Here is a 16,661-nt window from a genome sequence, read left to right on the forward strand (position 1 = left end):
ATAAGAGACAAGTTAAAGCATGTGGGGTCCTGGAAGGGTTAATAAAGACAGCCAGATTCTTCCTAGCTTATATGTATATTCATCATAACTGATATAGCTGTTTGCTGTTTTCAGAAAGGAAAAGGAAACAAATTGCATTCCAGTTCATGCAAAATAAAAAGGCTATCAGTGATGGTTATCAGTGAGGAGCATGACCCTGAATGTTCATGGATGTACAGAAAACACCCCAAAACAAACTCTTGCGCATCTCCCTGCGTTGTTTATGCAGCCTCAGTGGCACGGTATAATTGAAACCGTCACCTGATCATATGGATCGAGCGGGTGGTCGAAATGACAATCTTGCGACTTGCGTCTGATGTGTTGCGGCACAAGACACGTTAACTAGAGCCTGGATGTCCTTCCCAGAGCCTTTATTATTTATGACGGCGTCTCTTTGAGCACTGACCAGTACTAATGCATAACCTTCTGTCCTTCTGCCTTATTCGCTTCCTTTGAAACCAAGAGACTGAGGAGATGAGAGGCGGGAGAGTGCGCCTATATAGGAAGGGTTGTGTGTGTGTGTGTATTTGTGTGTGTGCAAGAGAGAGAGAGAGAAAGAGAGACACTAGCTATCTGAAGAAGTTATTAGTTTTTTTTTTGTTATCCCCCCACCACCCCTCCCACACACTCATACTTGAGGATGTGGAATAAAAACTGGGGGCACCTCTGTTCTGGCAGAATGGAGTTTCTGGGGCTTCAAAGAGCCGGTCCTTTTGCGCGACCTTCAATAGGGTGGCAAGACGGGGGCACCAAATGACCTTGCACAGGAGAGTTTGAGAGAAAGGGGCCTCACAGCAGGTCAGTGGCAATCCCGTCCGAACGCTCGTGTTTATGATGATGCGTATTGATCCTGGTGAAAGACATGGAGAAGAGGAAGGGTAGACGTGTGGGTGAGGGAATGAGTGTGGGATGAAGAAAAGAGCGGTGAAATGACAAGGAGACGCAGTTGTGAAAGTTTATGATGTGGAGTGTATTGCTTCTCCAATATGTAACAGACTCAGAGGCTTGCTTACATTTACTATATATGAAGATCTCACCACCAACAGATTTGATTTGGAGGGAGTGGGGTGGAGTGGGGGGTTGGTTTCTTCAGTTAGGTGTCGGTCTTGCTGCAAAAAAGACCAGATCAGGAAGTAAATTATTCCACACTGGTAAGGTTAGCAGTTTTGAAAGTGACTTAAATTAAAAGTGACTCTAAACTGCTTAAGTGACTTCAAATGACTTAACCTTAAGTCCTAGAGTGGTACTATTTTCTGACATTCCTGAACATAAAGATGCTTTAAATGGTTATTTGAGCAATGTCAAAAAAGAACCACTTTTGGTTTCCATAATAGACCATATTTGTATAAGTGATGTAAAGAGTGAACTTTTTAGATGTGTAAATAACGTTTTAGATATATAATGAACCATCACTTTTTTTTACCAATTTAAATGTTCTTTACACATATCTCTATAACAATCATTTTGGTTAAAAATGGATTTTTGGTTCTTCTATGCATAAGTCCTAACCAATAGGAGAGCTTGCAGTATTACAGTATAAACATTACCAATGGTTTAGCTTCCAGACATCATTAAGCCTCTGAAGGCCTAGATAGGGTTCTTAAGGGGTTTCCTGCTGCTGCTAGATGAACAAATGTACCTTTACAGGATAGTGTTGTCTCTGACAATATCATGTGCCAAATTTTACCAATTATGAGCTCAAAGCAAACGCTTGTATGTGCTCAAACACAATTTATAGGACTGGATAGAATAGGCCGCATCACATTGACAGTTTGTTTTTACTGTAGAGCTTGTGGTTAAAGTAGGCCACTGAGGAGAGGTAGTCCAAGGAGAGGAGGAAAGGCTGTGTGAGTATGTGTGTGTGTGAGTATGTGGGTAAATGTGTTTGTGAGTGGCCTAAGGGGCAGCGGCTGACATGTTAGGCATGGTATGTTGGGCATCTGCCGTGTTGATTTCTTCACACCACCCTGGGAAGCCTCACTGCCACACTGGATTTCAAAACCAGTGAACGCACAGTACTCACTGGTGGGCGTGTGGGCAGATATGGTGAGAAGCTTTGTGAAGTTCTCTGAAGAAAAATGGTTCTCTTACAAGTAGGAACTTGTGTTTAGTCCTCCAGTTTGGGACAAAATATTGAGATAATTGGTGAAAGGTGATGCTACTAGTGTATAAAGTATTTCATGTTACCTTCAGTTTTGGTTGAAAGTTATTGCCATTACGTTGCTGTGCTTCATTATATAATTACAAAGGTCTGTAAATATGGCCAACGTGTTGTAGCTATTAGAGGAAAAGCAAGTTCAATTATGCTGTCTTGTTGGTCAGTTGGTAAGTCGTTGAGTTAGTTGGTTGATACAGGAAAAGAGGATTCACTTTTAACTTGGATTAAAAACTGTTGGATTTAGTGCACATCTAAGCTTTTCTGGCACTCGGTTCCAGTTGTACGCAAATAATAAATAAATAAATATTAGTGATATATTCTGGGCCTAAACCACTTATTGATTTGTAAACTAGTAGCAACTTTAAAATCTATTCTGTAGCTGACTGGAAGCCAGTGTAGTGATTTTGAAAACCAGGATAATGTGCTCTGTTCTCCTTGCCCTCCTTGTTAAAGTTCTTGCAGCAACACTTTTATAGAGCTGGAACTGTTAATGAATGCTCTTTTCTCAGGAGCCTATAATCTATCTATTTGATCAAGAACATGCACGAATAGGGATGTCACAACAGTCACACCGTATCACTACTCTAATTAAACTAATGAATACAGAGTGCTAAGCATTGTGAATCCTGCTCTCAGCTCACGGCGCATCACAATAAAGGCAGCCTTGTGTATGTTTTATAGATATAGAAGACACAGGTGGTAGACAGAAAGGTCTTATTCTACACGCTGATACATTTTACTATGGCCAACTTGAACATGCATGCACTGCCAACTCCTCTGGCAACAGATTGTAACTAGTTTTAACAAGTCACCAATGTCTCTGAATGGATTGCTGGAAAGATGTTTGGACTGATAGAGTGGAGATGAATGCCGTTATTGAATTTGAGGATTCCAATGCCACCTTTATGGAATATAACAAGAAGAAGAAAGGATTTATAAGTACCGGGTTGTTCACTGCCTTTCAGAGTGTATTTAGTAACATATGACAGAAGATCTATCATTCTTTCAGGTGGTAGATAGTCTGTACAGTGTAGTGTGAAAGTGCCATGATCCACAATTCACATATGACTTCAAGAAGGTAAACTCAAAACAAACTGCTTGGCATGAAAGTATGAAGAGCAGAACAGCCATACTGGAATTTGCTAAGAAATACAAAGATGAGCCCAAAGAGTTCTGGAATAAAGCTGTACAGACAGATTGAGTAAAGATGAACCTTTATCAAAGTGAAACCTTTAAAAAAGGATGTTGAGAAGGAGAAGAACTGAAAATCCTGTGCATGTGAAAGTCACTGGTCTTTGCTGAAGATTTGAGTAATATTAGTTTGTCTATAAAAGGCCTCAAAGCTAATTAGATGGAGGTGTGTAATGTAACAAGGCAGTGTTCCAAAATACGCTACACAAATTATACATACTCTCCAAGGCATCCAAAAAGGGGTCATTGCATGATGTCACAAAAGGATCTTTTCTAATGAATTTTTCAATTTTGTCCACAAAATTGAGTTTTTTTTTAATTCATTAAAGGTTCTCAAAGAAGCCCTCACAGAACTATTAAATGCTTAAATGTTTATTGGCTGGTTAAATGGTTCTTTATATACAAGGCGAACATCTTGTAGATGGTTCTTTGTAGAGCAAATTAAATAGGTTCTATATTAAATAGGTACCCTTTGTACTTGTACCTACTGTACCCACACACTCTAGTACCCCAAAGGTGGAAATACACAGGTAACAGGTTATTATATCACACAGTGTGACTGTGTGCTGTTTCAGGCTGGATTTCTTTAAAATCTTTTCTGCTGAAGTCCTCCCAATATCCATACCTATCAACACCAGTGACTTTCTGATTAAGATGAAACTGGAGATTATGTCAGTTGAATATAAGCATTTATTGCCCAAATAAAAGTAATGTGATGTGCAAGTTGACGTTCATCCTAACACCATTTAATTTCATTTATTACCTACAATCACATGGTTTTACACATGAGTATTACATTACTCACATGGTATTTCAGTTTAACAAAACAAATGATATTTCAAGACAACAAACAGCATTTTGCTGTGTCCTACAGCAGCCTTCTGTGGGCTGTAGCACTTGAAAGGGGGGAGCTGGGAGTTTAGCTAAACAGCAAAAACGATACAAAAATAGACCGAAAAGGGAGATGCTTTCAAAGAGCGAGCAAGCTCAGAGAGAAAATAAGGAGGGACCTTCTTCAGGACAGGGACAATATCAGGGTCAGGAGGCAGAATCCTATTTGTTGGAAATATGGTTAAGATAATTTAAGAAGGGGTTAGCATGAGTGAAAAGCACGATGACCCCGGCATTCCTGCGGCTTCCTCTAAAAGGGTTAGCGCTTCCTCGGGCAGGGTTGGAGCCTCAGAGCCTGGGCTTCTGCAGATGGGCCTAAAAGGATGAGGAGTCATCTGGATGGGTATTTGTCTCTTTCAACCCTGAGGTAATCGAGTTGACATTGCTGGAGGATGAGGAGAAGGGAGGAAGCTTCTCAAGCAGATGTGGCCTTCTGTGCGATAGCATTCGGACGCCCCGTCACGATCCTTCTTTGAGGTTCTGTCTTCTGTTTGGAAGTGCAGGTTTTTGGATTTTAGCCTTAACAGCCTAGACTAGACAGTAGAGACAATTACTCTAACAAAAGCAAGATAAACTTTTTTTCAATACACTTGATTTCAGGTGTCCCAATACTTTTGTCCATATAGCGTATCTGAAGGTCCATTCCTATTGAGCTGTTAACAAAACGCTAGCTCCAATATCACTGATAGTAAAGTTCAGTATGACAACACTATCTGCTGCTCAAAGGGACCTTTAGGAGCTGTGGGGTTTGACAAGCTGTTTTACTTTAGAAACATCTCCCTCCCTCCCCCCCCCCCCCCCCCTCTCTCTCTCTCTCTCTCTCTCTCTCTCTTTCTCTAATTCCACCCTATTCTCTCCATCATTCCCTCCTTTTTTTCACTCACATTCTCTGCACTAAAGTAATATCTCTCTGGGCCCATCAGCTGCATTAACTAGCCTAAATCAATGGCCATACAATTTAAACACGCTTCTGATTATTGACTGGATTTAAGCTTGTGTTAAATGCAACCTGTCAATCATCAGGCGCAGGCATTAAATCCCACTGAGTGAAACCACCACTCACTGCTTTCTTTTTCCCCCTTTTTTTGGATCGATCATTCCACCGATCATCAGCACAATAGTCGTCGTTATAAAAATACTGCATGCGCTGGATGCCCGAAGCAAAGTTATGCATCAAATCGCAAAGTGGTTAAATGTGTTTTGGAGAGGTCATGGATTGGTGCCTAATGATTAGTGCTTATGCTGCTGCGAAACCTGAGGGCGTTTTTTACAGGAAAAAATCAACAAGGCGTCCTTTTTTCAGCCTGCTATGGTTGAATCAGTGGCTAACATAATATAATATCATGTGTCAGTAGGCTCTGCCTTGCCGCATTAAAGTCCGCATGTTCTCAGTTTGCTGGATTTCACAGCTGAAAGGCTGAAAGTACTGTCTCTGTCAGCTTTGTAATGTGTAGCATATTTGCACAATGACATGATAAATAGGTAATGTAGCACAACGTGAGTTGTCTCGAGAAGAGCTATTTAAGATGTGCCAAGAGCTCACTATACCTTGGCCTGTTGATTCTGAATAGCCCTGATTGAGCCAACTCCCTCCCCCTGCCCCCCACCCGTAGTAGGCAACTTATGATATAATGCATTTCCACTAAAATAGCTAAAGTGTTAAAGCTCCTCTTTTTTACGGCGGCTGAAATTGATTCATAAATGCACTCGGGGGCGAAAGCCGACCCAGCGCTTTACAAAGCTTTCAATAACAGCCATTTGATTCAGAAACATCGGAGGAGGTGGCTCGCAGAATCGCAATGACGACGCCGACGGCCCAGACGATTGTTTTGCGGCCGTCCTTGGAGGGGGGGAGTGGGATGGTCTTGGTTTTTTTGGTGGTGCTGTGGGGGGTGGGGGGGTTGGCAGTGCACGGATGAGGTCAATTAAAGCTAGCTCTTTGCACTCTGTGGGGAAAAAAAACCTTCGGCCTTGCAGGCTCACTATGCCAGGCCTATTCATTCCCACTCCACAGTTGCCACTTAGATGATCAATGCGAGGGAGGTTTTTTTATGTAATGGCAGCTCCTTCCTTTTATGTGCCAGGCAGCCACGACAACTGTCTTTGTTTTATAACCATGGTGACACGGTGGGATCATGGGCTTCTATGGTATCTTACATCTCGTTACTTAACACATCTTTATTCATTTTATTGCTTTGACATAATAGAAAATGCCAGCTGCCACTTACATTACGTGAACATTTCATGATGGATGGATGAACTTGGTGATTTTGGTGATCTTGGACCATCCATCCAAGATCATCCTGTAAAGTTGTGTTTTTTCAGGTACACTACTGTTCCAAAGATGTAAATTAATATTTCAATAATTACAAATAAAAAACAAGTGTGATCAATGATGGAGTTGTAGATGACTCCAGAATGACTGTGAAAGCTGGTGAGCATCAATAATAAAGTTATGATAAAGATAATATCCAGAAATCCCTATATTTCAAAAGTGGCAATCAAGTCTCGGAGCAAAAAAACAAAACAAACAAAAATGACTGTAAACATAGAGTTATAGTATATCATTTGTAACAAATTATGTTATAAATAATATACTGGGTTATAAATAATACTGGACATCTACGCATACGCATTTATGGTGTTTAACTCCTAATCTACATAAACTTAAAATCTACATTGTTTACGTTCTTCTTCATAAAACAAAAAAGTTTTTAATTGTTTCTTAATGACAATATATGTGTGGTCAATTAAAATGTCCGATTAATATATGCATTATTTGACAGGTGTTAACCTCAAATAATCCACTTTTTCCTTATCAGACACAGGTCAGCACTCCTCTGGTGGTTACATGGCTTTGTTAAGCTATTTGTAGCAGTGTTTGAAGCACCAGAGTTGACACTTTTCCACAAATATCCAATGAGCAAAACTCAAAACTATACTGTTTCTGGCAGTATATGTGTGAGGTAAAAAATACTTTTTCAAGCACAAAACTGTGTACTGTAAGCTCAGCTACTTAAAATGCATGTATGACCGCACTTTCCTTTAAAATCTTCCTGTAAAAGCAGAGCACCCCTATCAATGCCCTAGACATAAGTATAGTCTCTGTGTTGAGAAGGTAATCCATTTAGAGGACAGCTCCCTTTAATAAATAGGTTAAAAGAACAGTGGGATCTGATAATGGGACGGAATGGCTGCTGAAATCCCCAGACATTTCCTCCGTCAGCTTTTTAATTTTGTTGCAGGGAGGAAAAGTCATACTAAACCCCCTGCGGAGAGGCACATGTGCATGTATTCATTATTGATTTTTTTTCCCTTCATACAACTAAAACGCGTTAACTTCACAGTTGTGTGCAAAGGGATCAAATGCTCCACTTTCATCCAATGAAAAGCAGCATTGTACGCTAAGCCTGGCTTTGCAGACGTATGTGGAGTATGCATTAGTCTCAGCTGGCAACATAACAATAACTGCATCTCTGTGCCAAATTCTGTTGTGTTCTCATATGCTCTGTCAGTGTGATGCCTTGATTAATTATACAGGAGAACAATTCTCTTCGATTACAGCAGAACAGCAGTGCCTCACCTGCTTCACATCATTTTATGTTTGATATTGAGATAATGAGGCGCTTGGCGCTTGTCACTTTTACTCCCAAGAACATTTGTCCTTGTAGGTGTTTATTGGGTTTGTCACGTCTGTTTGGTTTTAGATATGTCGTAAAGACATTCCTTAATGAGTCTAAGACAATAAGACGCTGAAATGGGTCTATTAACTGTTTGTTGTTTATTTATTACCTTCTGTTATTATATATAAATGTTGTGTAATGTGTGTGTGTATATATATATATGCACTAATAATTTGCTAAATATTAATCATTTAGTAAGTCACATATATCATTGTTTTTATTATCTATTTATCTTACTCATTACTTAAAATAATGTTTTTATTTTATTTTCAATTTATTATGTATGTATTTACCATATTTATTATTATAACTATTAAAATTAGTTTAGTGCAATATATAATACATGATGATAATTAATTCTTCTTATCAATACATTTTCTTCTTTAATGAATAATTATGAATAAGAGCTTTTTTATTCTCCAAAATCAGTTTTGTAAATTGTACAGTTTCTAAACCTTTAGAAACGTACAAAAAAGTGAGAAAAACAGAATTGCCCTGTGCTCCCTGTTTTTATCTGCAGCACCCCAACATAAACAGCCCCCAGCACATGTGTGGTGTATAAGAGGCGTGTGCACCACCTGATTACTAACTCTCTCATTAGCTCTGATCAGTGTGTGTGGAAGATTAGGGTGGACAGACGTGTCTCTGCCCTCCTGTCATCTCTGTAATTACAGCCTAGGCAGGCAAAATGATTCCTGTGTTCAGGTTAAGGGTGGAATCAGGAGCTTTCATTTCTTGCTTTATTCTGTGTTTGTTGTGGCAGTGCTTTTAAAACAGCAGCCACTTTTATGGTCATTCAAGTGTCATCTGTAAAATTGGAATTGGAAAAATAGGGCCGGAGTAAACGTTAATATACAATCTCAAGCTTTTTGGCAAATATATATATATATATATATATATACTATATATGGATTTTGGAAAGTGTCTTCATCTGTACACATGGTTTCAAATTATTGTCACTTAGTAAGAGCCATAACAACATGTCCAGTTATCTAGGTTGGTATGTCCTAGCCTAGGTGGATGAAGAATGACAGCAGTGATCCAAAATCAATCCACTGCAGTCAAAGGACTCTACTGCTACCACGGGCCTCACTAATGCGGTCTAAACAGCCAATCCTTTAATAAACTTCTACTCAGGCTTACAAATATTGTATGTAGATAATCAGGTTCATGTATATATACACTGATCAGCCATAACATTAACTCTTATATTATGTGCCTAATATCGAGTAGGTCCCCCTGTGTCGCCACAACAAATCTGACCATTTGAGGCATGGACTCCAAGGGAAGGCCTCTGAAGGTGTTTTGTGGTATCAAGACATCAGCAGCAAATCATTTAAGTCTTGTAAGTTGTGAGGTTGGGCCTCTATGGATTACATCACTGAGCCTTGGGTGTCCATGACCCTGTGACCTTTTTACCAGTTGTCCTTTCTTAGACCATGCCGGGAACACCCCAAAAGACCTACCTGATGTTTTGGAGATGCTCTGACCCTATTGTCCAGCCATCACAATTTGGCCCTTGTCATACAAGGACACTTCCAGTTATGGATAGCTTGATGCTTAGTATTGGTGATTCTAATACATAACTAAGCTATCTAAATGAGGTGGGTGTTGGGTGGCCATGGCAGCACTGGATGACCTAGAAAACAAGATATATAAGATAAATAACTGTTTTCTTCTTCTACGTTTAGTAAAGTAATTTTTTTAAACATATACAATATATGGACAAAGGTTTAGGGACACCTGCTCGGAGGTTATCCCGCTTTTGTTGGAGTTTCTGTCCCTCTGGTCCAAGGAAGGTTTAGGCTCTACTAAAGCATTGCTGTGAGGATTTGATTGCGTTCAGTGACAAACGTGTTAATGAGGTCTAAATATTGAATGATCAATGAGCAACCTAAAATTGTGTTCATAAACGTTTATGAACACTGGAACATTGGAACTTTTATAAACATCTATGTCTGTTGTTATGAAAGGGTCATGTAGATCATTTTGTACATCTACCTTAACAGACTGGCATAACATGTAGGTTAACAACTGTGCAAGACCTGGTTCACCACAAAAAGATCTGCCCCATCAGATAAACAAGAACTGTGCAAAGGAAATCACACAGGTTACTCTGTCCATCCTTCCACTGTGAAAAGACAACTCTGTTGTGTGTTTGGAAGGACATCAAGAAGCTCTTACTAAAAAAAAACAACGTCTGAAGCTGTTGTTCTCAGAACAATAGACTGAAATCCAGACCGAACTTTGGAGATTTGCAGATTTCTGTAGAACAAAAGGCTTTTTAGATGCCATGTAGTCTTATAAACATTGCCCTCAATACAGGGTCATGTCATGACATCGGATAAGACCCCTGTTTTTTTTTATGCAGTTCAGTCGCTCATTTTGTATCGTCTGGTATTGAGCATTGCAATACTACTTTTGGTATTGTTTTGAAAATCAGAAATATGGACATATTGACCTTTAAGGACAGGTATAAGTGTTTCCGACTGACTGCAGTTGGTTCAAGGTAAAACAATGCCAGCACTGTATAAGGTCAGCTGGACGTGCAGGCCTTTCATTTTCAGAGCTTTCTACACAGAAGAGCTCCATACGGGAGCCGATTCTTGCTTACAGTAGGTGCATGTTTTACGTATCCTTGTGAGTTTGTGTTCTTCGCTATTGTGGTTCTCCACAACTTCATGGAAAGGTTTGGCCTGAACTCGAGTGTGAATTCTACATGTTTTAAGCCAGCCACCATTGTGGAGAGAGGAAAAGGTGCTGTCTGAATTGGCCACTGTGATTAATAAAAGCAGGGCTGAGAGTGGTGGGTTCTATAAACTGTTCTTTGCTTCCTGTATAAAAGGAACTGAACGTTTGCATACAACTGCATATGATGATTGTGACCCACTCTATAGCTGTATGTAAGTGGGTGTGGACACAGGGATCCAGAATCCAGACCTTAACATCACAGAATGCTTTTGAGGTGGCTTGGATAGTCAGAAGCAGAAAGTGCTCCAACTTTTAAAAATGAACTTTAGAGGATTGCAGATTTCAGCAGAATGACTGAAAGGGATCCACTGAAAAGAATGGAAGGTGTAATGAAGGTGAAGTGTGGACTCGTTAAAGGTTGATACGTTTGATTGAGATGTTTTCTGATGTTCTCCCGGACACCGAAAAAGAAATAACTTCGGTGTTTTGTGTTTAATGGCTGTTTTGAATGAGAGTAAAAGAAATTAAAAGTGGTCTCTTAACTTTTGCACAGTACTGTATGTGTGTGTGCCTGTATTAGAGTGTTTATGCATGTATATTGCCCATGAAAGTGTTTGGGTGTCATGTCTGTGTATATATGCGTGGGCCTGCACTGGACACAGATGTGTATGTGAGAGTGTGTGTGTGTATGTGTGTGTGCGTACAGGTCAGCAGGATTCTTCGGCATGTAAATTGATGAGTGGTGCTGAGAGGGAGGAATAAAGCGTTTCAATGAGCTGTGTGTGACGCTGCTGATGTGTGTTTAGGGCTGAATGTGTTTATCTATTGATAAAACACTTTACCGCAACACTTACGGAGCTCCCTGCTGAGGGCTTACCACCATCACAGCGTGACTCTGCCTCAGTGTGCGTGTTTGTGTCTGAGGGGAGAAGAAAAGCAGAAATGGGAAGCAATGATAGTATACACTTTTTTGATAGTTTCCTTGCTGTGGAATTGTAATGGAATTTGTGAACACGATTGTATTTTTGGGGGCAGAAAAGTAAACCTCTCTTTTTTTCTCTCTCTCTTTTTGTCGCACATCAGGTGGTCGAGGTGGATCAGTCCAATCTGATGCGAGCAGTAGCCCCTCTGAGCAGGGTCACATGGGCCAGTCCCATCCAGCATACCCTGTTGGACCACAGGTGACAACACAATCATAAGCACACACATTTTGCACTGCTTGGTAAAAACACTTAAAGTAAGGTTAAAGGGAATTTTGTGGTGATGTAAACAGTCAGTCATTGAGAGTGGTTTGGTGTGAACTAGTTCACTGTAGTCACTCTGATTTTATTACAGTGTTGGTGAAAGAAACCAGGGGTCTCTGTGTCTACAACACAATTATTGCAATTTAATTTACTATCCAACATAATAAGTTCACGTTGATGATGGAAAAATAGGACAAATGCCCAGCATATACCTCGCTGCCATGAACAGATCTATGAAAAATATATTTTATGCAAAAGATCTATTTTACAGCAACAGTGTTTGAGGCTTCCAGGTGCCCATTTTATATAATATTTCTGTGATGTAGCTTTTAGAGGCAATAAATGCTCCGATCTGATTCCAGTCCACTCTGATTTCTATACAGTGGTAGTGAACGGAACCAAGCGTCCTGATGTCTTAAACACAATTACAGCCATTTTATTTGTAAACCAAAAAGGCTTGTGGACGTATGTGTGTCCTCTGGGTCTTGTATAACAATGATAATGTTAGTAAAAATTGCCATACAAGTCAAGTCAAGTCAAGTCAAATTTATTTGTATAGCGCTTTTTACAACTGTTGTCGTCACAAAGCAGCTTTACATAATTATTACTTGATAAAGAACAGACACCCTGTATGTACCTTGCCACCTTGAACGGATTTATAAAACAAAAATCTTATTTTAAAGCAGCTGTAAAACAATATTTCAGGCTTTAAGTAACATATTCATAACCATTTTACGCAATAGCTTTCTGTGATCTAGCTTTTAGAGGCGTAAAACACGCTAACATTAGCTGAACTTGGTACATTTGTTAGGAGTAGGAGTAAGATGAGGGGGTGTGTAGGCCATCAAATGCCCTATCCCGCACTGCCCTGCTATAGTGAACTGGCCCTTGCCAGAACCATAAAATATGAACCCTGTCAAGATGGTAGTGCCAAAACAAACACTTTCCAGCCACGCTGCTCTCTCTGCTCTTGCCACAGCCAGTTCCCCTGTTTGGGGATCAATATGTTTTGATGGATTCTCACTCCGCAGTCGGATATTGTGCACTCTGCCATTACGGAGCTGGATCTGTAAGAGGGCAGTTAGCCCTACATGAGTCCGTCTCTCTCTCTCTCTCTCTCTCTCTCTCTCTCACACACACACACACACACACACACACACTCTCTCTCTCCCCAACACTCTCTCTCTCTCGCTCACACAGGCCTGCTATCAGTGTGATTGTGGGTAATCTCTCAGGAGCTCACACCGTCAGGCAGTTCTATGGGTCCCTGGGTTCCTCCTAAGGAGGATGAGGGTGTGATGCATGAGGGGGTTCAATGCTAAAAAAAAGTTAAAACAAGGAAAACTAAACTGTTTAATTTCTTTTAACACTTTGCTCTGCTGAACTCTGGATTAGACAAAAAGCTCCCTTTACAATTGGAGAATAATTTCTCAGATTAAATGACAAAACTAATCACCATCTAATCTTCTTTCACATAAAGAGGAACATTACGTAAAACTAAGAAATCATCAAATAAAGACTGCATCAGATTACAACAAGACATTTAGGGGCAGATCATCTAACAATAACTCTTGGTTTACTATGCAGACACAGCAGTGCTTTAGAATCCACCATAAAATAGCATAGTTACCAAGGCCGATAGTAAATATTTGTACTTCTTGATTGGTTGATTATTATTATTGATGTATTTGGCATAATGTCAACATACAAAGTCAAAAAATATATTATATCATTACATCTGACCGACAGTCAAAATATCGAGAAAACAAGTCAAACTTTTAAACACACTTTGGGCATATATATGAACAAGCAACATTTCGTGTCCTACATAACAGAAACTACTTTCCAAAAGGAAAGGATATAAGCAAAACAGGGGTTTATATTCTGCTGCCTGTCTTTTAACCTGCTGAACTGGCCATACCAACATGCACAAAGTGTCTTAGAAGCTATTTTGTCTCATCCTTTCATTGGATTAAGTAAAGCGGATGTTTAGTTAATTGATTTGTTTAATTGCCAGGAATAACTTTTTTCCATAGAGTCAGATATGTACATTGGACTGTTAGCCAATGCTTACTTGCAATGTAGGCTTTAAAAATAGATACAAAAAAAGTAGGATGGCACTTCCAAATTTATTTTGGGTTTATTTTTAATTTTCTCAGCTAATTTAAAAAACTGTCCTTTACACTGTGTGAATATGTCACAATGAATGAATCTGGAGAAATGGCCAAAAATGGCTTGAAAAAAAATCTTTTAGTTCTTCAGTGCTTCTTCTGTAAATGTACTATTTTGGAGATATAAGATTTTGTTTAAGACAGTGATGATTTGTAATATATTTGCAAGTGTAATATATATGTGTGTGTATAGATGCATATGTCCATGTATATATGTGTATATGTGTGTTCGACTGTGTATGTGTATATAATATATTTGTTATGTGTATAGTGCTTAGTGAATCAATGCACATTTGCAAGGTCAAATAATTGTCTTTTTTGCATTTAAACATCATGCCTCAGATGTTTTGAGTATTAACTCTGCTATCAAGTTAATGCAGCTCCAACTCAATTTCAGAATGATTTCCAAAACACAGAATTGCCAGGCACTGAAGTCATAATCAAAACATTTGACAATGTAAGCCATTCATAACAGTATCAAAAGAAGGGATTAAATAGACTGCTCTTTAGTGTGTTCCCGGGGTTTCCGAGTCTTTTTGTGAAACAACTAGAGGAAAATGCAGAGATTCCCTGTGATGTACGTTTAATGTCTCAAGCTGTAGCGAATTTAGCTGATTCCAGGCTACACCACAATATCCCCCCAAAGTGTCCTGGTGTAGGAAAAAGCGAGTGCAGGTGAAGCGAGAGCAGGCAGCGTGACTCAGATAAGCGGGAGAGATTTGGAGTGTGGAGTTGTTGAGCCGTTTTAAAGAGTGTTTTGATCGGATCCTATTTCACAGCCACGCCAGGGTTCAGATCCCATCGCCAGCCGCCCTGTAGCACAGAAGTGGGGGCTGATGGGGAAAACAGTGAGGGCGAGTGAAGGAGTGCAACTGAAAAAGGAGGGAATACATAGAAAACTAAATAAATACATGTAAATATGACCTGTTTTGCATGCTTTTGTGCGACAGCAATGATACAGTAACATGTAAATGTTTGTTCACCCCTGGTCAAAATTCCTGCTACTGTGAATAGTTAAGTAAGTACAATATCAACTGATCTCCTACAGACATAAAGTTCAAGATGAAACATTCTTGTCAACATTTTAAGCAAAACTGTGGAAGCAAACTTCACCCAGTCTGTAAAAAGCAGAGGATAAAAAAGGATGGTGTCTGGGAAAACAGAATAGTAATCCGAACTCCACCACAGACTCAAGAGGCGCAAGCTGCAGGTTTTGCCATGGCCCTCACAATTCTCAACCTAAACATCATTGAAGAAATCTGTGGGCACATGGATGGAAGATGGCTCAAGAATCTTACAGAACTAGAAGCCTTTTATGAAGAACAATGGGTGAAAATTCCCCACACAAGCTTTGAAAGATTCTTAGCTGGTACAAAAAGCTTTTACAATTTCTAAGCTACGAACACAGACTTCAGGGTGAATCTTCACAGATGACGTTGCTATGGAAACACAAGAAAATGTCCAAAAGTATGTCTAACAGATTAGGTTCCATACTTACATTAAATATCCACGTGTAGATATATTGCATGTGCCCTACTTAAATAGCGCTGTTCTCTTTAGAAAGGTAGAGAGGACTGTTCAAAAAATGTTGACCCATTTTTAGAAGTGCTTGGAACTGCATTTCATACCTGTTGAGCTTCTCTTGTCTAAAGAGTTTCTACTTTGTATGTACTTCTATCTATTTATTTATTTATTTATTTATTTATTTATTGACATTTGGCATCAAACAAACATCACCACATGATACTGTACATGTATATCACATATTTGTATTGGTACCAGATCTCAAGATAGTCTGTTTCAAAGTTAAAGAAAAGAGAAAAAAAATAATCTATGTAAAAAGAGGGATGTTTTGTTTATAACATAATGGTTGATTTGTGAAAGTTCTATACATCTATGTAAATATCCTGTGATATCTATTTGGTGAGAAACAGTAAATTCATTAAGTACTTATCTTTTATCTACCACTTTTGATGTATATAAGACATATGGGCTTTGCTCTCGTCCTTTGCTCAGTTCATGAGTTTGCAAACTTGGAGCGTTTTCCCCTTGATTTGGTTTGTTGTCACACGGGGAAAAATTCAAAAGGACCAAAATGCATCACAAACCATGTGAGAACATGTTCTTATGTTCTTGTGCTTATTGTTCAGACCGGTCTGGGACAGGAGCAAGAAAGTTTCGGTCCGCAACCGAGTGCAATTACTGTATTTACACCTGCCCGATGTATGTGGACTAAAAAGTGCAGGCGTGAAAACAGCCTTAATCTCTAAGGGCATCTCATATTAGACAATGTCCTGTAGTGTATTATATGTTCCTGTGTAATATGGAAATAGTTTGCATTTTTGTTTCCAATCTCTTACAAACAGGGAGGTTATCATAGCGGAATTTCTATGAAGTTGTAATGCTGAACTCCTTTCCATTTCTGTGAACTGAGCCCTTCCACTGATATCTCTTTAGTGTTGTCCATTCTTCTTTAGATTTAATTCCTCTTCCTTTTCACATTTAGTTTTAATGTATTAAGCTGGGTGTGTTTCAAGATTTGATAGAACCATAACCGTGCATTAAATAAGTCTACTATTATTATCTGAATTAT

The 16,661-nt window shown here is 39.3% G+C and overlaps 1 protein-coding gene across 1 annotated transcript in view; it reads left to right on the forward strand.

Moving 5' to 3' along the window:
- Window positions 1-16,661, forward strand: part of pou6f2 (POU class 6 homeobox 2) — a 127,700-nt gene that overhangs the window by 26,683 nt on the left and 84,356 nt on the right. Inside the window, 1 exon segment of the mRNA XM_072690998.1 lies at window positions 11,737-11,834. Coding sequence (XP_072547099.1) covers window positions 11,737-11,834 — 98 coding nt within the window.

Source organism: Salminus brasiliensis, chromosome 1 (assembly GCF_030463535.1).
Source record: "Salminus brasiliensis chromosome 1, fSalBra1.hap2, whole genome shotgun sequence".
In the NCBI taxonomy this organism is placed as follows: domain Eukaryota; kingdom Metazoa; phylum Chordata; class Actinopteri; order Characiformes; family Bryconidae; genus Salminus; species Salminus brasiliensis.